At 42.5% G+C, this 26,383-nt stretch overlaps 1 protein-coding gene across 1 annotated transcript in view; it reads left to right on the top strand.

Moving 5' to 3' along the window:
• TM7SF3 (transmembrane 7 superfamily member 3) overlaps positions 1-26,383 on the top strand; it is a 226,662-nt gene that overhangs the window by 58,090 nt on the left and 142,189 nt on the right. The window contains exon 2 of the mRNA XM_069228617.1: positions 15,374-15,528. Within this exon, the coding sequence (XP_069084718.1) occupies positions 15,374-15,528 (155 nt within the window). The remainder of the gene's footprint in view (positions 1-15,373; positions 15,529-26,383) is intronic.

Raw genomic sequence — 26,383 nt, 5'->3', positions numbered from 1 at the left:
TTGGTACATCCCCAACTATACCTCCAGGCATATCTTTGCTGCATGGAGTTGAGCTCTTTTCCTTCACGTCGATTTTAGATAGCCTTTTGTTATATTTTTTTGGATGCCCACTTTACCCATTTGTCCCTCTGTAGCATGGGAGGGTGATCTGCTGCAGAGTGGGTTCTTGCTTACTCCATCTTTTTTCTGCTCATTGTTCAGGATTTCCTTCACATCTTTCAATGTGCGTGTTATTGTTGCCCTTGCCACATGAAGAGCCAATGGAAGGGATGCCTCATTTATATGGTATATTATGTATCTTTTGGTGGTCTGTCAAGGGACAAAGACTTGTCTTTTCTGTAGGGTCACCGCATAGAGGTCCTGAAACTGCTCAGCATTATTGCCTGTGTTTAGCTTTGTTGACTTTATCGTCTCCAAAATGTTCTCTTTGACCTGGAAGTGGTGGCATTTTTTTAAGGTATCTGGAGAAGTGTTCTTTTCTAGGCCGGAGTCCAAAGGTTCTGTGCATCCTGTCTAATTCATTCTCTGTGCTTGGATCTATACCTATGACCTCTCCTAGTAATCCCTGTGGATATAGCTCTCAATATCCTTTCCCTACATTCCTCAGGGCACTCTGCAGTCCTTAATGGTTACAAATCTTCCAGCTTTTCTTAGAATGCTCATGCACTGTTAACATTTCCTGCCTTTATGAACTCTTGAACTCTTCCTCTCAGATCTGTTGTCTCATGAGTCTAGGGAGAACACTTAACTTAGGTAGTTCATGTCTTTGATCATTTTGTGGATCTCCAGCTTGAGTTCCACTTTGGAGTTCAAGGTAGGTCTTGAAACAGACTTTCCAAGTATCATCTTACAACAAGGGTCTCCATGTGCTTGTTTGTGGTCAGAGGACACACCACCAGGTTTTCAGCAATCTGCCTCCTCTATTCTTTTCTTGGGTACTGGGTTTTCACCGACATTTCTTTAATTGATTCTCCTCTGCCCATTGACCACTACCATATTTGGTAAACGTGTTGAGTTTGCAGGTATCTGAGAGACCACCAAGCTTGGGTATTTTGCCCCTCACCAGCACATTGGAGTGTCTATTACTCAGCCTTTTTTGATGATCAAATAGTGGATTCTGTGGTTGGCTTAGTCAGTCTTCCCTGTCTCACCACATGGTCTCAGGGTGTCCTCTTCACTATCAGTCTACTGCACACTCCCATTTAGTCCTGCCCCTGTACCATGCTTAACCTCTGGTCTACCCTCACCTGTGGCAGCACACCTACATTATTCCCTCCTTGATTCCTACCAATTGTGCTTGTCCTCTGGATCTGCACACTGATAAAGTGCTTGGGTCACACACATCTTACCAGAATGGGTTTTAATTCTCTGTTTCACAGTTTTGTGGTGGTGATTGGCAACTTCGTCCCAGTCTGTGTGAATGGTGGGAGGCAATCCATACTGTTGCTGCACAGGCAGACCCAGTACCACATTTCATCCCCTTCTGGGGTAAGCTTATTTGGTGCATTTTGAGTGTATTCTCTTCGTTAGTGTTAAACAGACTGTCACTGGTGTTTGCCACCTCTGTGCGTGGGTATGATTCAGTGGGCCCTACTTTCAGCTGCCCCCTGAGAGCAGGGCCTCTGACATATGCCACACCTAGTGTTGGCCAAACCTACACTTTTCTTTTTGCAGTGGGCCTGCCATTTGGGAGCTCCCTCTCCCTGCCATAGTTGTGAACAGAGCTAAAGGTTGCCCTTATCTCCAATGTTTAATCATTGGGGATTCCACTTTTTAGCACAGTGCTAGCTCTGTGTCCAACCTTTCACGTCGGGCCGTGTAAAGAAATTGACATCATCTGCCTATTCCAGTACCACAGAATATCTCCTTGGTTAGTGTGATGATGGCTTTCCACTCTTAGGCCCCCAGGCTGGAGACCGTCTAAGAGTCCATCTACTCTCTGCCCCAATTGTTCACCTTCCAGTGGCAGCAACCGTCTATGACCTTGCTGCACCATTGCAGGTATTGAGCCCCCTTGATCAGCAACCCATCTCCTGCTTCGATGTCCATGCAGATCCATTAGGTGAGTCCTCCATCAGCAAAGCTGCTTTCATGCTCATATTACTAGGAAGCAGTGCTGTTTAAATGCTCGTCAGGAGAGTACCTGCTCCCACATAGATGCTATTGTGGCCATACCTACAATGATTAATAGTTGTAGAGTTATGAAGTTCTGTATGCCTGTGGTTACCAACCTTTTGACTTCTTTGGACCCCGGGTACCCTCACTGGATAATTATCGGAAACCGGGGACCCTCCCCTGAGTCATTACAGAAAGCTGGGGACCTAATCTTTTAATAATATTTAATTTTCTAAGCAGTTGAGGACCCCGTGAGGAGTCTTTGCAGACTCCCAGGGGTCCTCTGACCACAGGTTGGGAAACACTGCTGAATGCATTTACATTTGGTTTGGGTTGGCGAAGTTCTTTTATTGGGTGTCATGGGTTTGGTTGAAGGAAATAGTAAATGATAAAGATTGTCCATGATGGTGGTATTCTTGGGGGTTAATTCCAGGGTCAGTAGGCTGGTTGGTGCTGCTTGTGACACAGATTTTGAAGGACTTTTTACAGCTCTGTAGTAAAGTTCTTTTGTATATTGCCTTTTTAATGGTGCCAAGAACTCAAATTTGCTACATTCTTGCATTGGGAGCCAGTGGAGGTTTGAGTGTAGTGGTTATTGTGGTCAGATTTTCGTTTTCCACTGAGGAGTGTGGATTCAAGAAGGTCATTGAGGTGGGGATTGTCTCGGTCAGTAAGTGGCAGAAAGAGGGATTTTTAATGATCACATGGAGGGTGGATAATATGGTACACTGACTGGCTTTGTTGTTTATATTTGTTTGTAAAGCATGAACAGCATTGTTAGACTAGGACAATTGGGCTGGACAGAAAACATTGCAACAAGAGGATTAGTAGAATCCATTTTCAAGATATTCAGAACAAAACATAATCAGTGATGTCACAAAGCTGGCATTGCTGAGCATCTCAGTTGCTAACGTCTCTAAAGTGAGCCTGTTGAAAGGTGGCAATTTAAGTGATATCAGAAAAACATCGGACCAGCACACCACCCTAGGAGGCCCAAAGGAGGAGGAAAACATTTTGAATCTTCTCTCCCTCCTTATGCCTATCCATTTGCAGCTGTCACTTTTAGGGACTTTTTGGATTTTCCACTGTCTCCTAATTTTTTGCCATCATGAACTCCAGGACACACAATATTTTCTGAGGGTGAAAAAGTTGTTTATTTGCCTTCTTGATTGAGTACAAGTGGTGTCGATGGGGGCTGTGCAGAGGTGGGCTTGAATAGTGATTTGCTTTTTCTGCTACAATTATAGATTTTATGTAATGTTCTGATTTGTCTTGGCAAAGGCCATGAGCACATGTACATATTCTTTTGAGTACAAGAAGGATGACCTGGATGGCCACCAAGGGCCATCATATCCTTTCTACCCGATTGTGCCTTTAGATTATTGACAGAATTCTGTGGCTTGAATTCCGGTTTCCATAGTTGTTTTTCAACTTATCGGAGTCATGGAGGTAGAGCATGGATATGATAAGTGGGAAGTAAGATTGTTAGCTGGCTGAGTGATGAAGTTAGTTAAATGCTTTATTGATATAGTGTGATGCGCAGGTCCTATGTTTGCATATTAAATGGACTTACTCAGCCTTTCATCCTGTTGAAATTGTTAAATTGAGATGCAGTAACTTGGTAAATATCACTACCTTTAATTTGTAATGCTTAGAAAAGTCGATAGTGGCAATGTGACTTTCTAAGAGCCAATATGAGCCTCTCCAAGATCTGAGTCTCACATCAGTAAGTCCAGGTCAACTGAAAATCGGCTACTTGGGACATTTAATAAGAGTAGAAGGCTCACTCTTATGTTAGAATTTCTTTTATGCTCAAATATGGATGCCAACATCTCAGTTATTTATTAGACCACAAACTAGGTAGTTTGTTGTCCCTGCCCTATTTGTATTTGGGGGCTAGCATGGTTTATTTTGGAAATGTGCCCTTTCTGCAGGGTACACCCAATTGTGTTTTGGCCTTTTGCTGTGCCCAATTTTTGCTGCCTACAGAACTCTGTGCACATTATCTTTGCTAACCAGTGGTAAAGTGTTTGTGCTTCTTCTTTCAACATAGTAAAATTGGTATACTCCTGTTTGCTATATTTAACATACCCATAAGTCTCTAGTATATGTGACAAAGGTGTATTAAGAGCCTGTAGGTTAAATGTTACAAGTTGACTGCAGCACCCATTGTGTCATCCACCACAGTGACAGTGTAAACATTACTGCCGGCCTGCCACCAGTAGCATGGCTGTGCAGGTTTTAACTGTAAATTTGACCTGTGAAAATAACTCATTTTGACGGGCCTAAAACTTCCTTTTAAATATTTGTCACCCTTGAGTAGGCCTTATTGCTCATGGAGGCAGGGTGCTTGGCTTATAAATGTAGCACATGTAAAATTTTAATATTGTACAAGTCCATATAGTGAAAGGGCCCAAAAGGATATTTTTACTGTAGCATGATATTTTTACTGTATCTGGGCCAGCTGTTCCATAAAAAAGCATAGGGATACAATAGTAAATTTCATATTTGGTATTTCCACTTGGGAAATGGCCATATTTGGACTTAATAAAATATTTATTAGAAGCCCAATTAATTGTTAGTCGTATTTGTAAGAAATATTTTAGAACGGGTACTGTAGAAAAGTAAAATTTTGCCTGCATACATCTTCTAAGGCCTTTCAGTGCCTTCCAACTGTCACCTGGCAGCAGATGGCTCCTTTGGTTAGCTGTGAACTGCTCCCAGGAGCAAACAAACAAACCATAGGCTGACCGTGATAGGCAGGGATGACCCATCTGAACTTGATGGGATATGCATCCCCTTTGACATTAAAGTGTACCATTCTGCTAGGGGTTTGGGGTGCATTTCAAAGCGGCTTCCCCTGTCACAGGCAGATGTTAGATGACACTGGCTCAGGGCTCTTATATTGTCCTACCTGCAAGTCTGGCCCCAGTTACAGTGATACTCTGAGATTACGGTGTCACAGCCTGTTTGACAAGTCTGCTGGGTTTACATATGACATTAAGGATGCACTTCAAAGAAGGGAAACACTTTTGGGGCCAACACGGCGGTCCGGCAGCCACATTATGACCGTGGTGAAAGCAACACAGCCTGACTGCCGGCACCCCCACTTTTTCGCCCTCCGACGGCCTGGCGGTGCCGCTAGGGCAGTGCTGCCCTGGAGATTACATCTCCTGTGCCTGCCAGCTTTTGCATGGTGGTTCCACTGCCATGCAAAGGCTGGTGAAGACAGGATGTTGGTGACCCCATGGGAGCCCCTGCACTGCCCATGCATTTGGCATGGGCAGTGCAGGGGCCTCCATGGGCAGCACCGTTTCGCTTTTCACTGCCTGAATTACAAGCATCTGACGCACCGCAACATTGCCATCAGCTCGATTACGAGCCAGCATCAATGTTGTGTTTCCCGCTGAACCAGTGTTTCTGCCCACTGGCCCAGCGGGAGACTCATGATAGGGCCAGCGGGTGGAAAACTGAACTGGCACCTATGCTTGCCAAACTCGTAATGAGGCCCCTAGAGTCTTGTCAAATATACTTGATATAACTATTTTTCATAAACACTATTCACTTTAACTGCATGTAAGACTCCCCAGTACATTTGGCTTTAATACGCACATGCTGAACTATTTTTATTTTAGAGAGACTGCTCTGTTTTAATGCATGGAAAACATTCTCTGCCTTCTTGGTTGTGTCCCCAGCTTGGGAGCATGTTTTGATTGTTGTATGTAGTAAGCCTCATGCACAAGTATGCATTCCCTAATTTCAGTAGATGCCTAGATCTGTTTAATGACAATCAATCACTGGGAGTGAGTGTTTGAAAAGTTTTAACACTCCGTCCATTGTTTTATTTTGTGATGTTGTCTTGTGCGCCCTAACTGGCTAGGGTATGCCCAGATATGGGTCCCTTGCTTGTTGTGCCACTGGATTCAAGTTAACCGGGCTGATGAAGGGTGATACCCTGAAACCGGCCCCAGGATGCCTGAATCCTGTCCAGGGAGGACCTGGCTTGGTAGTTCGGGCTGGACTGCTCCCACAGGGAGCAGGATCAAGACTGATTTGCACATAGCTGGGTCTGCACTGGGGTGATGTGACAAGCAAAATAAAGATAGATTAAAGCCAGATCTGTGACTGTGAGTGAGTGTTTGAAAAGTTTCAACACTCCGTCCATCCATTTTGTTCTGTGATGTTGCGTAATGACAATCCAAACCACATCCCTAATAATCAAGATTGTACATGCAGTCAACAAAAGGATAATGCTACCAACAGTTAATCTTCCCCTTCATGAATCTGTGTTTAGCATATATCTGAAATGATGGCCAAGGAACGTTTATTTATTCCGGCCCAGATGAACTCCTTACCCCCTACTGGAAGGAAGGCCTGCAGCAGAATCCTGGGTACCTTTGAGTCGGAAATGGAGCATATATCTGGCTGTTGAAGGAATCAGTTGAGCCCTGCTGATGTCGAACCCTTATTTCTTCTTCAAGAGAGAATGCCTAAAACAGAGCTTTGGATGTTCAGGGTTGAATTAGTAGCTGTCTTGCTTTACTTTTACTGATGTGAACTGGGCGCTTTGCTCAGTCTGAGTTACAGTGACCAGCACTATAAAGTTTATTACCTCTTCATCGTTGTGCTTTACCTGAAAATAAACAGTACTCTTCTCACCCGCACCAGATCCCACTAGTCCCTCTTTTATTCTGAAAAGTATTAAAGTTTTTTTTTGTTTTGTTTTTTTTTCACATAATCCTTATTGGGCTTTTTAACCAAGCCAGCTTATTCCACAAAGATATGTACTCATTGCCAAGGGTGTTGGCGATAACTTCTTGTGTAACCAATTTTCAGCCCTCCTGTCTCACGCTTACTTTATCTTCCATTTTACCTTCCCTACCGATGAGAACATTTAAACCAGTTTCACACTTTATTGTAAATCCAGTGGTTTCTATTTATGTATTTCATTTTGTGGCACCCATAAAAGTATAGTCATCTCTTTAAAGTATTTCTCACTTGATCGATCAAACAGATGTATTGCCCTCCTTCTTAGCAAATATGGCATTTTTGGGTTGCACCTCATAATGAAGTTCATGACTGGAAAGCTCCCTTCTGTATCAGGTGTGAACCTGTCCATGGCCATCATGACCCAGACGCACATGGATCCCACTTTTATTTTGCGATTTTTTTCAGATCTGGTATGTATCCGCCAACTGCAGGTGCATTTGAAGACTTCTGTGATTGTCTTATGCCAGAAGCCCTTTCATCTTATCTCTAAAAGTACACGTTTCTGTGTTTATTTGGGTGCCCCAACATCCCCTTTTTGGCCAGCAGAACTTCTCTTTAGGGCTTGCTCACCAGTTACTAAGTGCCCTATACTTTCGACACAACTCTTTCAGTAGTCTCCCAGAACATATGTTTACATAAAATATACTTTTTTGAGAGTAGTGTACCAACCATAAACTATTTATGGTTTATTTATTCTTTAGACCAGCGGTTCCCAACCTGTGGTCCACTGACCTCCAGGGGTCCGTGCCACACTCCCAGGGGATCCACAGGCTTGTGCCGTCAGGAAGGCACGCTTCTACAGAAAACTGTCCATGTTTTTTATATTTGTTACTTTCTTTGTGCAACAGCTTTAAAAGCACTGCAAAGTTACTTGTACATCCAGGAGATTTCAGCAAAAATAAAAGCGCCAAGATAACTCTGGTGATTAATGTACCTGCTTGAGAGAGATGGATGTTATGTCTAGTGGCAGTTTTGACTCTTCTAAGACCGCGCAGATGGTTAATATGCCTGCAGCAAAGAATGTGTGTCATGCAAAGAAAAGATTTTATGTGCATAGCACAGTGGGTTACTACTTTTGTCACAGAGATTCTTTTGTTACTGTGCAGTTCATAAATTACAATCGTAATCTAGCACAGTGAGCTATGACCTGCCAAAGAGCTGCATGCAAACTGCATGGAACAATTAAAAAGTAGTTTTTTTTCCAGTCTTCCATTATCCTTTTGCTGCTTAAAAAAATAAAAAAATAAAAAAGTTTGCTTGCTTAGACATACGTTATTATTAAAGTCAACACTAGCCAATTTTATGTTCCGAATCCAGAGTTTGTGCTTCCCCAGACCAAGAACTTTCAGAAAATGCCCACCATTGTGGATGAAATGTGAGTCCTACACGTTGTTGTCCCCTGTAAAGTGCTCTGACACCCTACACTGGTATGAAAGATACTGTAAAACAAATGAAATACATGTGACAGAGCGGCTATGAAGAGATCAGAGACCCTTATGGTTTTACTTCCTTTCTCTTCCACAAATTATATGAAAATTCTTTCTCAGATCTTGTGTACCTAAAAAATAAAAACAAAAATTGCTTGGGAAATGTCGAATCTGACCGAAGAATTCAGGTTGCCTAAATAAATCCAAACATTAAATAGTTAGTTGCTGAGATGCAGCAACAACCATTCCATTAAAATGTTTAAATTTTTGCATATTTTTTTCAATATAAAATAATTCTCTTTAGTAATTCAAGTATTTTTTTTGGTGTGTACTTGTTTGTGTATTTGCGAATTACTGTTTTAATGTTTAAAATTCAAATCTTACAAATTGCTTGGGGGCCCCCGGCTTCCAGTAGTGATTCAGTGGAGGTCCTCAGGAGTCAAAAGGTTGAGAACCACTGCTTTAGACAAAGGAAATGTGTTTGGTCACTTGTCATTCCGTGTTAAGGAACATCTTGAGTGCATCATTACCGTTCTGCAAGCCAACAGAGATAGTGAGTTTTTGTGAGGTGGATAACAACCTCCATATGTTGTAACATGTTCCCCAAAATCTGTCTTTGTTCCAAAAGCAGAACTCTTGACTTTTCGGCTCATAACCTACTGCCTCAACTGATTGCATCTTTATCTTGCATTTAATTTTACCTTAACATCTATAAGCCAGTTTCAAAGAATCACATGTTCTCCCCTACAGACAGCTCCACTATCACCCTGATGCCCCTTTAATGCTGCTGCTCTAAATGTGGCTAAGCATGTTCAATACGCATGTTGAACTATTTGCAATAGAGGCTCTGCTTTGGGTTGATGTACAGAAAACCTCTGCCTTATTGATAATTTCCCCAGCTTGGGGACTTTCCTAAACACTGTGCTAAAAATTGTAGTAAGAAAGGATCAAACCAGTGGAGGTAGGATGGTGGCAATTGTCATTGTGGCAGATATCTCATCCCATATTTCTGCAGAGTGAATCAGTGATCTGGCTGTTGTTAATGCTAGTAAGTCTGACTCATGAGATGAGCAGTTGACAGTGGTTAGACACATAGCAAGCTTTCCTCCCGTAACCTTTTGCGTGTTTGACGTACTGCCCTAAATGGCCAATGGTACACCCAGAAGAGGGTCCCTTGCTCACTGTACCACTGGAACCAAGCTGCACTCATCTGAAGAGCCCAAGTTGGGCGAAACTGTTCTTGGGTTCCCTGTGTTCCGGTTCAGAGAGGACCTGGCCTGGTAGTTCAGGCTGGACTGTTTCAATTGGAGCAGGACCAAGACTGATTTGCTGTGGCAGGGTTGAATGTGGGTGGCGTGGTGGGCAAAAGAACTATGGGTTGGAATGCTATCACAATCTATTGCCAGTGGTTACACATATTGCAAGCATTCCTCCCATCACCTTTTGTGTGTTTGACCAACTCATGAGAAACAATGTTTTCGCTGCACCTCCTTTATCCATGCAAGCACAGTGCTTTTAGGACTTCATTTGTGGCATTGACTTGCCGTGACTTACCCTGTAATATTCTCGCTTTATCTGCGAAAGACAGCCCTCCTGGAAGATCATCTCCCTGACCGTCATCCGATTCCACATGAATCAGATAAGGAACTTTGCCTCTATTTTACCAGGTATCTAAATAGGAAGTGTGTGAAAAGCAAGCAACAGTCTGGGAACATTGCTCTCACAGAATGGTGGCACTCCTTTCTGACTGCAGTGCCTCCTGGTGAAAGTTTTAGATCATTGTTAGCACTTGGTGTCAGTCACTCCACTTCGCGTAGTAAGAAGTCCCTATGTGTATGTGTTCCAGGTTGCCCCGATTATTGCTTAAGTTGCCCACTGGGGCACCACCTTCTGAAATTCCTCCCTGCCACTTTTCGTGAATCATGGACTTGAGATCTTGAAAATGTGTGTGGGCCGGTGACCATCCTGGTGGGATCTGCATAATATGATCACCCAGACCACACTGGTGCTAATCAATTCTGGATTTCTAGAGCTGTGGATGGGCTCCACACTCTTCATTCAGACAAGTGAACCTAATAGCACTCCCTGCATTTCCTTGGTCACTACAGTAGGAGTGTCTTGAGTATTGTTGCAGTGTTGTCTGAAATCTAGTGACATTGCTCATCATTGGGGAAATGATGGAGAGACCGAACATAGTGGCAATGGCAAGCCTCATGTTGAGACACTTCTTTTTGGGAAAGCAACTACAGCATTTTGGGTATGGAGCCTCGCTTTGACCGTGAGACATGACTTGACTGTTAACTGCATCTATCCACATTGCAGCCTAATGTGGGCTCACCTTTCCAAAGTAACTTGCACAAGCTTGTCTGAATAAATATTCCCCTATGAAATTCATGAGCCTGAGTCTGTCCAAAACTGGTGGCTTCTCAATCTTTCCAAGTCTGAGAAAAGACTACTAATAGCTTGTACTGCTACAGTTCACTCCATTCGGGTAAAAACAAATAAAACATGAAAAATAAATAGTCATTGAGTTTCTCACTAGCCATGTTTATAATCTGTATGACAAGAAGTGGTTATTTAGACCAACATTCCTAAAACAGATGACCCTCAAATATTCCGCCGTTTCAAACCTAAGTGTCGCAGATTGGTTTGAAGAGTTAAACTCATTAGCCTGTTCAGACAATAAAACTATTTGAGTATCTCCTACAAATCTGGTATCCAGATCTGGAAGAAGCTTAAAAAACATAACAAGATGACATTTGTTTTGTTTTGTTTTACATGTTTCTTGTTCAGTTTACCTGATGTGCACAAAGCTCAAAATAGAGTTTACACCTTGCTTATTCAGTGCTTAATCAATTTAGACACTTCCTTTATTACAACAGTAGTTCAGCAGACACTCCTTGGAACCGCTCTTGTTATGCCCTGAAGAAAGCCACTGGAAATCCTCAATGTTCTAGAATATTAATGTTATCTCATATATTCTGTCTCTCAGTGATAGTCTCAAACAGCAGCTAATCCATAAAGACTTTGGCCCTCATTATGACCCTGGTGGTTTTAAGACCGCCAGGGTCGCTTTGGTGCTCTGACAGCCACATTACGACCACAGCGGGAGCACCACGGTTGTACAGCCAGTACTGCTACTTTACCGCCACAGTAGGCCCTGGGGATTACAACTCCCCTCTCTGCCAGCAGTCTCATAGCATTAGCAACTCCATGAAACAGCTGGCAGAGACTAGGTTCAGAGGGACCCAGTGGGCCCTTGGCCAGCCCCTTCTTGATGTTGACTGTCTGCTTAGCAGACAGTGAACATCGCTACAGGTGCTGGTGCATCCTGTGCACTACAGCATTGCTGCTGGCTCTATTATGAGCCGGAGACAATGCTGTAGTCTGTTTCTCTCTGGGCTAGCAGGCAGAAACTCGTAATTGGGCCTGCGGGAAGGTGGCCCCACTGGAGGCAACCTGCCAGTCGGGACTTCATCCGCCAAAGTCATAATTGACCCCCTATGTGTGCAACGCCATATCTTCATAAATAGATGTTGGGACTTTAGAATGACTTGAGGAACTGAGACTGTAGCAGCAAAGGTTAGAGCAGAGTTTTTCTTCATAAATTGGTGTTACCAAATAGACTTCTCTATAGTTCAACATGAAAAATCCCGAAAGTCTAGACTGAAAACAGATGGGAATCTGAAGCACTGCGCTGAAGCGAATCCAGCACTTATTCTAAAATTATAATTAATTAAATCTGAATGGAGTACCAGTCAAATCCTCAAAATCCTTTCAGTGTGATTTGCTGTATGAAAAGTCGAGGTTTAAGAAATGTAGAATGATATAATATATAAATGAGAAATTGAGTTCACTACTAAAAATACAAGTGGTTTTTGGCTCAAAGACTTTGGAAGATTGACCAAAATGTATCACATTCTAATTGATATATTTGATAGAGTACAGTAGAATATTGTGGGGCTGATGTAATTCAAGGGCCAACTACAGAACAGTATGATATACCAGACTTGCACAATAAATATAACTACTAGCATCACTTTAAAAGAGCCCTTCAACGAAGCTTGGTTATACGACCTTAAAATAGCATTAGCCTCCCCAAGTACCTACTTTTGACAAAAACGTAGTCTACCTCATCACTTGCATGATGTTGAGCTTTGAATATGGTTGAGGGAGGTGGAACCCTACTCAAGCCGCAACCACAATTTTTGTCAGGGTGAAACACTAGCAAACTCCAAATTAACTTGCGCTCAATCCTCTAGTAGCATGGCACAAGCACATTCAGGCTTAACTTAGAAGCAATATTTCAAGTATTTATGCAGAACTTCAACAATGAAAATACAACACAAGAACAATCCCACACAAATTTAGAAAAAATTTAAAGTTAATAAACTAGTTGACACCAAAACTCCAATCAATAGAGCCTGAGTTAGCCATTCTTAAAGCTTTGGATAAAAATAGCGCTTAAAAGCACAAAGCGTCAACTGTGTCCCAGTCCAGCACGACCAGATAACCAAAGTACCATTTTCAGGCCAACTGTGATGGAGCACAGACTGGATGCAGGGACCTAGTTTGGCTCGCTGTACAAAGTACCTTACATCCTGGTTGCTGAGCGTTGCGAGATCTGCTTCAGGCCCACTTCCAACAGTCCAGGACTATGGTGACACCACTTGGGGGCAGGAGTCACAGCAGGCAAAGTCCAGGTGCAGAGTCTAAGATATTTGGAGCCTTTTCTGTCCCTGAGGCTCTGATCAGAGGGACAGCCAGTAGCCCTTGAAATCACTGAGGTAGTCCTAGGTTCAAGGTTTCTCACTCTGTATTCTGGGTCACATGATTAGATGTAGCTGGAAGCTGGTCTTTGTGTACTACTCACAGACGGCAGGCACCAAATGGTTGGGACAAGAAAATACCAACTTTCTAAAACTGTCCTATTTAGAATTGTGATTTATAATCCGGCTTCACCATTAAAGAACGTTTTAAGTACAATTCTTTAGAGACCAAACTTTCCTTTCCTAATTGTCCTTGTAGGAGAGGCTGGCCTTGCAGTAGTGAAAAATTAATTTGAGAGTTTTCCACTACCAGGACATGTAAAACTTAAATGCACATGTACAGCTTTTTAAATATACTGCACCCTGCCCTTTGGGCTACTTAGGGTGCAGTATGGGTTATACATAAATGTGTGTGTGTATGTATGTATATGTATGTATGTGTATATATATATGTGTATGTATATATATATATATGTGTGTGTATGTGTGTATATATATATATATATATATATATGTGTATATATATATATGTGTGTGTGTGTGTGTGTGTGTGTGTGTATGTATATATATATATATATATATATGTGTTAATCCAAATGCTCATTCCGGGCTCGGAACAGCCCGCAAGGGGGGGGGGGGGGCGAAAACCGACAAGAGCAGACCGGTAATAATCAATCCAAACAAAAAAACAAAGATAGCACACTCAGGACTTTAGTTTTTTGTTTGGATTGATATATAAAAAAAAAAACGATATATATATTATGTGATTTAGGCCTGTTAAAGGGTATGTTACCAGGTCGAAATTGCAGTATAAAACTGCACACACAGGCCTGAGACATGTTTAAAGGGCTTCTTAAGTGGGTAGCACAATAGGCTCTGCAAGCCTACTAGCAGCATTACAGGCCCTAGGTACAGCCAGTGCCACTTTACCATGGACTTGCAAGTAAAATAAATGTGTCAGTTGGTGGAAGTCAATGTTACCATGTTTTAGGGAGAGAGCACAAGCATGTTAGCACCGGTTAGCAGTGGTACGGTACCCATAGTCCTAAAGGCAACAAAAACAAGGCCAGCAAAAATCGAAGTTGGCAACAACAGTAGGATTGAAGATGAAACGAGGGGAAAGTTGCGCCAAGGACGTGAGGTCCAACAGTCCTGATCTATTTTAATATGCATATTTCTCAGTGCTATTCAAACATTCCTTTGGGAAAACCTTATATCCCCTGTTAAACTTGTTTTTGTTTCTATGAATGTTACTGACTCTGTACACTTTAAAGAATCTCATTGAATCGTCCACCACTAATTCTGTAAAAATTGAAAACTGTTGGAACTATTTTATTTTTTGAAAGGTGTACGCCTTCCAAAACCACTTTTTTAATAACTCCTGGACACTATTCTCTCTAAACGAGTGAGAGACCATTTTCTGTTATTCTAGTGAGTAATCCATAATCAACATTAATAAAATATATACCCAATTTGCTCAGCTTTTCACCGTTCAAAAAGCTTCATCTGGCAGGGAACACATTGATTATGAAAAATAACCTCCTGGTGGGAAATATGATACTATCCGCCACTCAGTTCTCTTCTCATACACTCATTCACTCCAATGATCAATCTTAGTAAAGGAATATCAAAAATTAATATTTAGTAAATAATCTCATACACAATGAAAATATAAAACGTTTATTAAAAAATCTAGTGGGTCCCACAGAGGACAGCTGTACAATCTCTAATCTAAAACAAAAAAATTGAGACAAAATACAAGACACCTTCCCTAGTCTATCATCTCTTGCTGTCCCAATTTAGGTATACAATGGCCAATTGATTCGTGCACCCAATTTCTCATGTTTTTTTACCAGTTCCAATAGGTCCAGCAATCCAGCTTCCTGGATTGCTGGACCAATTTTTTAATAACTGTTTTATGTTTTCATTGTGTATGGGATAATTTATTCAATATAAAATTTTGAAATTCCTTTATTAAGACTGATCACTGTGATACGGTCCCCTTGGGTGGAAAGGTTACGTGGGGCCCTCCTCCTGTCTTTTTAAAGTACAGGGAACACAACATTTCCAGGAGCCCGAGTTGGAGATGAGGCTCGCTGTTTTTCACTTTCTTCAGAGGCTTGTTGGCATCCATTGTCACTTTTGTTTGATTGTTCGCCTTGTTTGTTGTTTTAAGTACTGTGAAGTGCCATTGAACATGTGATTAAAGTACCTCAAACTCGTTTCTATCAAATAGCACAACCCTTTAAGTGTTAATTCATAAAGTGTATATGATTTTTCTTTATTCAACAGGTCTTCTGGATGTTTCCCTGGGACAATTTACAGAAGTATTCCTCAACAGGACCATACCAACAGAAGCAGTCCTACAGAACATAGGCGGGAATGTGTCCTTTATTATTTTTGAACTCCATACACAGTTCCGCAATGCCACAGTTTCCTTAAACAAGGTATGTTTTGTTTCAGTGTTTGTAATTGGTGCATGCATGATAAATGAAAGAAGAAAGTACATTTTCAAAAGAAAACAAATGTTCATTTAAAATCATACTGGGCAATTCTTAAAGAAGTAGCCACTCCATTTGTGCCTCCTGTTAATAATACTCTATTTACATGCAAGGTGCGGCAGCCTTATCTTTTTCTTTTTTTAATAATTTAATTACTTATTTGGTTATCTTTTTTACTTTTATGATTGCTATGCAAATGTCTAGTTGCTCTGGAATTGTCTCAAAAGTTAAAGCATTGTTGATTTTGTCACTAGACCTTTTCCCCTGTGTAAGCAATTGGATTATTATTTATGGTGGGTGACTTCCCACCTCTAGGAACAATCACAACCCTAGTTCGAGTGAATTGTTGGTCACCAATTTAACCTAAGCTCAAACAGCTAGGCGCTATGGCACAGAGCAGACAGGCTTAACTTAAGGGAATGTGTAAGTCATTATGCAGTACCAAAACAGTAATAAAATTGAAATTCAAAAAAAATTCTAACTCTGTTTGGATTTTGTTTTAGCAAAACATAATAAAATGATACCAAAATGACCAAAATCCAAAAAGGGGAACTGCAGATAACATTTCAAGTAGCAATAGAGTCAAGAATCCTAAAGTGCCAATGATGGTCAGTGGCCACAGTAGACCCGAATTCTGCCAATCCCACATACTCCATGAAGCCTGTTGCGTGTAACCTGTTACAGCTGAATATGCGATGGGACAACTAGGTCCTAAACAACTACTTGCCTAAACCACTACTGCTAAACAACTAAAAGGTCTCTACAATGAAATACTGAACAACTACTGTCTAAACAACGATTTTGCCCACATAACGATTGCCTGAACAACACATTTTTTTTTTTTTTTTTTTTTTTTTTTTTTTTATGGTTTATTAGTGGTATAGAATTTATATGTTCGATGGCATGTATAGCTGCAGATACACATGCTATGCATATTCTGCCATCTAGTGTTGGGCTCGGAGTGTTAAAAGTTGTTTTTCTTTGAAGAAGTGTTTTCGAGTCACATGATCGAGTGACTCCTCCTCTGAGGCCAACATCCATTCCCGGACTTTCGATCCAGAGAAAACCGGCTTTGGAGTCGAAAAGACCAAGTTACACAGAGGAGCATGAACTTTCGAAACAACTTAAAGAAAGCCATACATTTTCGGAGGAACACACACAGATGGAGGACATTGATGAAAGGCAGGCCAGAATTCACATTCACAATACTGACAAGATCATTACTGCACCTTCTCTGAAGCCTAAGAGTAAGCTGGTCTTTCAGGAACAATTGGACACTGCTCAGCCACCGGCTAAAGTGCCAAGGCCTAAACAAAGATCTCCATCTCCACAATTTTCACCTCCTCAGTCTCCTCACCTGCTTGTCTCTCCACCTACTACTCCTACACCTGCACAGTGTCCTGTACATTCTTTAGATTCACAACAGGACAGTGTGGATCCATGGGATCTCTATGATCCAGATCCCATTCCGGATAACAGCCCAGACGGTTATCCTTCCAAACCATCACCACCAAAAGGTAGCACTGGATACACTCAGGGTCTGGCTAGGGCGGCATCATACCACAATGTCGCCATGCACACCGAGCCCTTCGAGGATGATTTTCTTTTCAACACATTATCCTCCACACACACTACCTACTATTCCCCTCCCATGCTTCCAGGCATGTTAAAGCATGCACATCATATATTTCAAGATCCAGTCAAAGCCAGGATAATCACTCCCAGAGTGGAGAAAAAGTATAAACCACCTCCCTCTGATCTGGCATTCATTACACAACTGCCTCCTGATTCTGTAGTTGTAAGTGCAGCTAGGAAGAGGGCCATCTCTCAGTCATCTAGTGATGCACCACCACCGGACAAGGAGAGCAGGAAATTTGATGCTGCTGGCAAGAGTAGCATCGCAAGCAGCCAACCAGTGGAGGATAGCCAACTCCCAAGCACTATTGGCCAAGTATGATCGAGCCCACTGGGACAAGATGAAAGATATCATCCAACATCTCGCCAAAGACCAACAAAAAAGGGCACAACAAATAGTTGATGAAGGCCAGGCTATTACTAATAACAAAATTAGATCAGCCCTAGATTCAGCAGACACAGCAGCTAGGACAATCAATACTGCTGTTACTATTTGGAGACACGCATGGCTTTGGTCGTCAGGGCGTAAGCCTGAAATGCGACAGGCTGTCCTTAATATGCTGTTCAATCAAAAACAGCTTTTTGGCCCTGAGGTTGATACGGCCATTGAAAAGATGAAAAAAGACTCAGACACCGCTAAAGCCTCTGTATACCACGCAGTAGAGAGGATCCTTTCGGAAACCTCAATACAGGGGTGGTTTTAGAGCACAAACACCTGAGGCATCCACCTCCCAATCCAAGTCAACCTACCAGCCTCAATACCAACGAGGTGGGTTTAGAGGAAATTATATAGGCCAATTCCCCAGAGGGAGGAGAAAATATCAGCCAACAAAACAAGCCTCACAGCCAAAATAGTGACTTTCTCCATCTCTTCCCAAATCACACCTCATCTGTGGGGGGGAAGACTGCAAAGGTTCCACAACAATTGGCTACCCATTAAAACAGACAACTGGGTATTGTCTATTATCCACAATGGTTATTGCATAGAATTGGCACAAATTCCCCCAAATATACCTCCAAAACCACATAAACTCTCCTTCCAACATATTTCAATGTTGCAAGAAGTACAATCACTATTACTCAAACACGCTATAGAGCTTTTACCACAAGATCAGATAGGAACAGGGGTTTAATCTCTGTACTTCCTTATTCCCTAAAAAGACGGAACTTTGAGACCAATATTAGATCTCAGAACTCTCAGTCTTTACATCCTGTCGGAACACTTTCACATGGTAACACTACAGGATGTAGTCCCACGGCTACAACAGCAAGATTTCATGGCAATATCAGATCTCAAGGATGCATATTTTCACATACGCATCCATCTAGCGCACAGAAAATATTGCAGGTTTGTAATTCCGGGAAAACCTTACCAGTTCAAGATGTTACCCTTCGGGATAACATCTCCCAGAGTATTTACAAAATGCATAGCAGTAGTAGCTGCCTACCTGAGAAGACAACACATTCAGGTCTTCCCATATCTAGGCAATTGGCTAATAAAATCCAACAGTCATACACCGTGTCAAAACCATGCACATTATGTAATACAAACCCTACACATTCTAGGGTTCTCCGGAAACTACCAAAAATCTCACCTACAACCTGCGCAAATTCAACAGTATTTAGGAGCTACACTAAATACACAAACAGCACTTGCAAGCCCAAGTCCACAAAGAGTGCAAGCATTCCACAATGTATTAGCACAAATTCAGTCAAGCCAACAGTATACAGTCAAATTTGTAATGAAATTGTTGGGCATGATGGCATCATGTAGCGCCATTGTCCCAAATGCAAGATTAAACATGCAGCCTTTACAACAGTGCATTGCAAAGCAGGTGTCGTAGGCACAGGGTCAACTTCAATATCTAGTGTTGCTAGACCGCCAAACACGCATATCACTTCAGTGGTGGAATTCAACAAATTTAAACAAAGGGCGGCCATTTCAAGACCCTGTGCCTCAGACCATACTTACAACAGATGCATCATTGATTGGATGGGGGGCACACCTCAACAATCACAACATTCAAGGACAATGGGACACCAAACACAAACAACTTCACATCAATCACCTATAATTGCTAGCCATATTCCTAGCACTCAGAGCCTTTCAGCGTCTTCACTCACAAAAACATTCTTATCCAAACAGACGACATGACTACAATGTATTACCTAAGCAAACAAGGAGGGACCCACTCATCGCAACTGTCCCTTTTAGCACAAAAGATTTGGCATTGGGCAATACACAACAAGATTCACCTGGTAGCACAATACATTTCAGGAATACACAACCAATTGGCAGATGTTCTCAGCCGAGATCATCAACAAACACACAAGTGAGAAATTAATCCCCAAGTGCTTCAGACATACTTTCATCACTGGGGAACGCCAGACATAGACCTTTTCGCCATCAGCGAAAATGCAAAATGCCACCCTCTATCCAAGGGCAATGCTCTGTGGATCAACTGGTCAGGGATATTTGCTTATGCTTTTCCCCCTCTCCTGCTCATTCCATTTCTAGTCCACAAACTACGTCAAAACAAACTCAAACTCATACTTACAACGTGGGCACGTCAACCCTGGTACACAACACTGTAAGATCTGTCAGTGGTTCCACACATCAAACTCCCCAACAGACCAGATCTGTTAACGTACGACAAGCAACTGATCAGGCATCCAGATCCCAAAATACTCAATCTAGCGATTTGGTTCCTGAAGTCTTACAGTTTCGATATCTACACCTTCCAACAGAATGTATGGAAGTAATTAAACAAGCGAGAAAACCCACTACCAGGCAGTGTTATGCAAACGAATGGAAACGGTTTGTGTTTTTACTGTCAATCTAAACAGATTGCCCCTCTTTCAGCGTCAATACAAGACATTGGAAGTTCCTTGCTTCATCTGCAAAAAGCAAATTTATCCTTCTCATCCATCAAAATAAATCTCACTGCAATTTTGGCGTATTTGCAAAATATACAACACACCTCTCTATTTAGGGTCCCTGTTCTCAAAGCCTTCATGGAAGGATTAAAATGCATCATTCCACCAAGGACACCTCCAGTGCCCTCGTGGAATCTAAACATAGTACTCACAGGACTCATGGGTCCACCATTTGAACCTATGCATTCATGTCCGATTCAATACCTAACATGGAAAGTTGCATTCCTAGTTGCAATTACTTCATTAAGAAGAGTTAGTGAAATCCAAGCTTTCACTATTCAAGAACCGTTCATACAAGTACACAAACATAAAGTTGTACTTCGAAGAAACCCAAAATTTCTACCAAAGGTGATATCAAACCTTTCATATCAAACTGTGGAGCTGCCAGTTTTCTTTCCACAGCCAGACTCTGTAGCAGAAGCAGCCCTACATACATTGGACATTAAAAGAGCTATAATTGATTACATTGATCGAACTAAATCATTTAGGGAAACCAAACAGTTATTTGTGGCATTTCAGAAACCACATACTAGTAACCCTATCTCAAAGCAAGGACTAGCTAGATGGATAGTAAAATGCATCCAAACATGTTGCCTAAAAGCTAGAGGCAGCTATTAGTAACACCTAAAGCCACCAGGACAAAAGGGGCTACAATGGCTTTCTTAGGGAACATGCCAATGGCAGAAATCTGTAAAGCAGCCACTTGGTCAACACCCCATACATTTGCCAAGCATTACTGTGTAGATGTGTTAGCAACACAACAGGCCATAGTAGGACAATCTGTACTAAGAACACTATTTCAAACAACTTCAACTCCTACAGAGAGGCAAAACTGCTTTGTAATCTATGCATAGCATGTGTATCTGCAGCTACACAAGCCATTGAATGGAAAATGTCACTTACCCAGTGTACATCTGTTCGTGGCATGTTCCGCTGCAGATTCACATGCAGCCTCCCCGGGAGCCTGTAGCCATTTAAGTTAAACATTCATTTGTACATATGTATATGTGTGTGTGTGTATATGTATATGTTCGATGGCATGTGTAGCTGCAGATACACATGCTTTGCACATCCCGCCATCTAGTGTTGGGCTCGGAGTGTTACAAGTTGTTTTTCTTCGAAGAAGTCTTTTTGAGTCACAATCGAGGGACTCCTCCCCTTTCGGCTCCATTGCGCATGGGCGTCGACTCCATCTTAGATTGTTTTCTTTCCGCCATCGGGTTCGGACGTGTTCTTTTTCGCTCCGTGTTTCGGTTCGGAAAGTTAGTGAAAATCTCGGAAAATTCGACGGTATTGTTTGCGTTCGGTATCGGGTTAGTTACAACAGATCGACACCGAATTTTGAAGAGCTCCGGCAGCCCTTCGGGGTTTTCGATTTCCCGGGCGGGGCCTGGTCGGTCCGACCACGTGCGTCTTCAAAGCTAATGGAACGGACCCCATTCCGCTTCTGCCCCGAATGTCACAACAAGTATCCTTATACAGATCAGCATCTGGTCTGTAATTTGTGTTTGTCTCCAGAACACGAGGAGGATACCTGTGAGGCCTGTCGAGCTTTTTGGTCCAGGAAGACCTTTAAGTGACCGAAGAGCAAGAAGACTACAAATGGCGTCGGTGCCGACAGGACAAAAACACATGGAGGAAGAAGAGGAAGCCTTCTCCATCGAGGATTCGGAAGAGGTCGATCCTGAACAGACGCCGAAAACCGTGAGTAAGACGTTGATACACAAAACTCACGCAAAGACCACGAAAGCCCAGGGGACGCCACCGCCGGCAGGCCATGGCTTAACCCGAAAAATAGGTGACCGAGCATCGGCACCGAAAAAGGGCATGCATGTGTCGAAGCCATCTGACTCTGGTCGAGATACCGGCACGGAGCAGACTCTACCCCGGGTCAGAGCAATCTCGGCACCGAGAGAGCGGCACCGAAGCAAGTCGGCACCGAGAGATCACTACACCGAAGAGCAAAAAAGTGTCGTTGGAACCGAAAAAAGCGGCTGAAAAAGTTTCGGTACCGAAACATCCGGCCTCTGAACCGAAAACAAGTTCCTACACAGAGGAACAAGGCCTGTCCTCACAAATGCAAACACATAGATTTGGACAGGAGCTAGAGACAATGGAGCCAGATTACACCCAAAGAAGGCTCCACATTCAAAAGGAGACAGGGAAGATCAGTACTCTCCCTCCTATACGAATGAAACGGAAACTTGCCTTCCAAGAGAAAGACAAGCAGCCACAGGCAAAGGTGGCAAGACAAGTAACCCCGCCACCATCTCCACCACGCTCTCCACAACCATCACTGGTAGCCACTCCACCAATGATGCAGTCCCCAACTCATACAGGGATGAGTCAGGATGATCCAGACGCGTGGGATCTTTATGATGCACCAGTGTCAGATAACAGTCCCGACTGTTATCCAGCTAGACCGTCACCACCCGAGGACAGTACTGCCTACACACAGGTGGTGTCAAGAGCAGCGGCGTTTCATAATGTCATCCTGCATGCAGAACCAATTGAAGACGACTTTCTATTTAACACACTCTCGTCCACACATAGCCAGTACCAGAGCCTCCCCATGCTACCTGGAATGCTAAAACACTCCAAACAAGTGTTTGAGGAGCCTGTCAAAGGAAGGGCCATTACTCCAAGGGTGGAGAAAAAATATAAACCGCCACCAACAGACCCTGTGTATATCACACAACCGTTAACACCAGACTCTGTGGTAGTAGGGGCAGCGCGCAAGAGGGCGAACTCACACACATCAGGAGATGCACCACCTCCAGACAGAGAGTCGTAAGTTCGACGGGGTGGGGAAAAGAGTAGCGGCACAAGCAGCCAACCAGTGGCGCATTGCCAACTCACAGGCCTTGTTGGCGAGATTTGATAGGGCTCATTGGGACGAAATGCAACATTTTATAGAACATTTGTCCAAGGAGTTCCAAAAGAGAGCACAACAAGTGGTGGAGGAAGGACAGAGTATCTCAAACAATCCGATACGGTCAGCAATGGATGCAGCAGACACAGCTGCTAGGACTGTAAATACAGCAGTAACAATACGGAGACATGCATGGCTGCGTACATCTGGATTCAAGCCGGAAATACAACAAGCCGTGCTGAATATGCCATTTAACGGACAGCAGTTGTTTGGGCCGGAGGTGGACACTGCTATCGAAAAACTTAAGAAGGACACAGATATGGCCAAAGCCATGGGCGCACTCTACTCCCCACAGAGCAGAGGCACATTTCGGAAATCACAGAACCCACAACCTCACAAACAAGGCCCACTTATCAGAGCCAATACCAGTGGGGAAGTTTTCGGGGACAGTATAGAGGGGACAGTTCCCAAAGAGTAGAGGGAAGTTCCAAAGTCCCAAAACTCCACAAAATAAACAGTGACTTCGATGTAAAAAATCCCCAACACATAACACCAGTGGGGGGGAGACTAACCAAGTTCTACAAAGACTGGGAGGAAATAACAACCGACACGTGGGTCCTAGCCATTATCCAGCATGGTTATTGCATAGAATTTCTAGAGTTCCCTCCAAATGTCCCACCAAAAACACACATGTCAAAACAACAGAGGGATCTTCTACAACTGGAGGTCCAGGCGTTGTTGCAAAAAGATGCAATAGACATCAGAGAGGAAGAGGAGTTTACTCACTGTACTTTCTCATACCCAAAAAAGACAAAACTCTAAGACCTATATTAGATCTCAGAACATTAAATCTCTACATCAAATCAGATCACTTTCACATGGTGACACTGCAGGATGTAATCCCATTGCTCAAACAAGACTACATGACAACACTAGACCTAAAGGATGCGTACTTCCATATACCGATACATCCTTCACACAGAAAGTACTTAGGATTTGTATTCCAAGGGGTACATTACCAATTCAAAGTGTTGTCATTCGGGATAACTGCGCCAAGAGTTTTTACAAAATGCTTGGCAATAGTGTCTGCTCTTATCAGAAGACAGCAAATACATGTGTTCCCGTACCTAGACAATTGGTTAATAAAAACCAACACGCAGGAATGGTGCTCACAACACACAAAGTATGTCATAGAAACTCTTCACAAACTAGGTTTCTCACTCAACTACAACAAGTCACACCTTCAGCCGTGTCAAATATAACAATACTTAGGAGCGACAATCAACACAACAAAAGGGATTGCCACTCCAAGTCCACAAAGGGTACAGGCATTTCACAATGTAATACAGGCCATGCACCCAAAACAAAAAATACAAGTCAAGATAGTGATAGTGTCCTCATGCATAGCCCTTGTCCCAAACACAAGATTGCACATGCGGCCCTTACAACAGTGCCTAGCATCACAATGGTCACAGGCACAGGGTCAACTTCAAGATCTAGTGTTGATAGACCGCCAAAAATACACCTCGCTTCAATGGTGGATTACTATAAATTTAAACAAAGGGCTGCCTTTTCAAGACCCAGTGCCTCAATACGTAATAACAACGTATGCCTCCATGATAGGGTGGGGAGCACACCTCAACCAACACAGCATCCAGGGACAATGGGACATTCAACAGAGACAGTTTCACATAAATCACTTAGAACTACTGGCAGTATTTCTAGCGCTGAAAGCATTTCAACCTATAATAATCCACAAACACATTCTTGTCAAAACAGACAACATAACAACGATGTATTATCTGAACAAACAGGGAGGAACACACTCAACACAATTGTGTCTCCTGGCACAGAAAATATGGCATTGGGCGATTCACAACCACATTCGCCTAATAGCGCAGTTCATTCTAGGAATCCAAAACCAGCTAGCAGACCATCTCTCTCGGGATCACCAACAGATCCACGAATGGGAGATTCAACCCCAAATACTGAACACTTACTTCCAAAGATGGGGAACACCACAAATAGACCTATTTGCAACAAAAGAAAACGCAAAATGCCAAAACTTCACATCCAGGTACCCACAGGATCAGTCTCGGGGCAATGCGTTATGGATGAGTTGGTCAGGGATATTTGCATACGCTTTTCCCCCTCTCCCACTCCTTCCATATCTAGTAAACAAATTGAGTCAAAACAAACTCAAACTCGTACTAATAGCACCAACTTGGGCAAGACAACCTTGGTACACAACACTACTAGACCTCTCAGTAGTGCCTCATGTCAAACTACCAAACAGACCAGATCTGTTAACTCAACACAAACAACAGATCAGACACCCAAATCCAGCATCGCTGAATCTAGCAATTTGGCTCCTGATGTCTTAGAATTCGGACATCTAGACCTTACACAGGAATGTATGGAGGTCAGAAAACAAGCTAGAAAACCAACAACAATACATTGCTATGCAAATAAGTGGAAAAGATTTGTTTATTACTGCCATAATAAACAAATTCAACCCTTACACACTTCTGCTAAAGACATAGTCAGCTACCTACTGCACTTACAAAAGTCAAAGCTAGCTTTTTCATCCATTAAAATACATCTCACCGCAATTTCAGCTTATCTGCAAATTACGCACTCAACTTCACTATTTAGGATCCCAGTCATAAAGGCTTTTATGGAGGGCCTGAAAAGAATTATTCCACCAAGAACACCACCAGTTCCTTCGTGGAACCTCAACATTGTCTTAACACGGCTCATGGGTCCACCGTTTGAACCCATGCACTCATGTGAGATACAATATTTAACATGGAAAGTAGCATTATTAATTTCCATCACATCTCTAAGAAGAGTAAGTGAGATACAAGCATTTACCATACAAGAACCCTTTATTCAGATACACAAGCATAAAGTAGTTTTACCAACAAATCCTAAGTTCTTACCAAAAGTCATATCACCGTTCTACTTAAATCAAACAGTAGAACTACCAGTGTTCTTTCCAGAACCAGATTCTGTAGCTGAAAGAGCACTACATACATTAGACATCAAAAGAGCATTAATGTACTACATTGACAGAACAAAACAAATTCGAAAAACAAAACAACTGTTCGTTGCTTTCCAAAAACCTCATACAGGGAATCCAATATCCAAACAAGGCATTGCCAGATGGATAGTTAAATGCATTCAAACCCGTTATCTCAAAGCAAAAAGAGAACTGCCTAGAACACCAAAGGCACACTCAACTAGAAAGAAAGGTTCTACCATGGCCTTTCTAGGAAACATTCCAATGACTGAAATATGTAAGGCAGCCACATGGTCGACGCCTCATACGTTTACCAAGCATTACTGCGTGGATGT

Source organism: Pleurodeles waltl, chromosome 4_1 (assembly GCF_031143425.1).
Source record: "Pleurodeles waltl isolate 20211129_DDA chromosome 4_1, aPleWal1.hap1.20221129, whole genome shotgun sequence".
Classification (NCBI taxonomy): domain Eukaryota; kingdom Metazoa; phylum Chordata; class Amphibia; order Caudata; family Salamandridae; genus Pleurodeles; species Pleurodeles waltl.
This window is presented reverse-complemented; position numbering and strand designations above follow the sequence as displayed.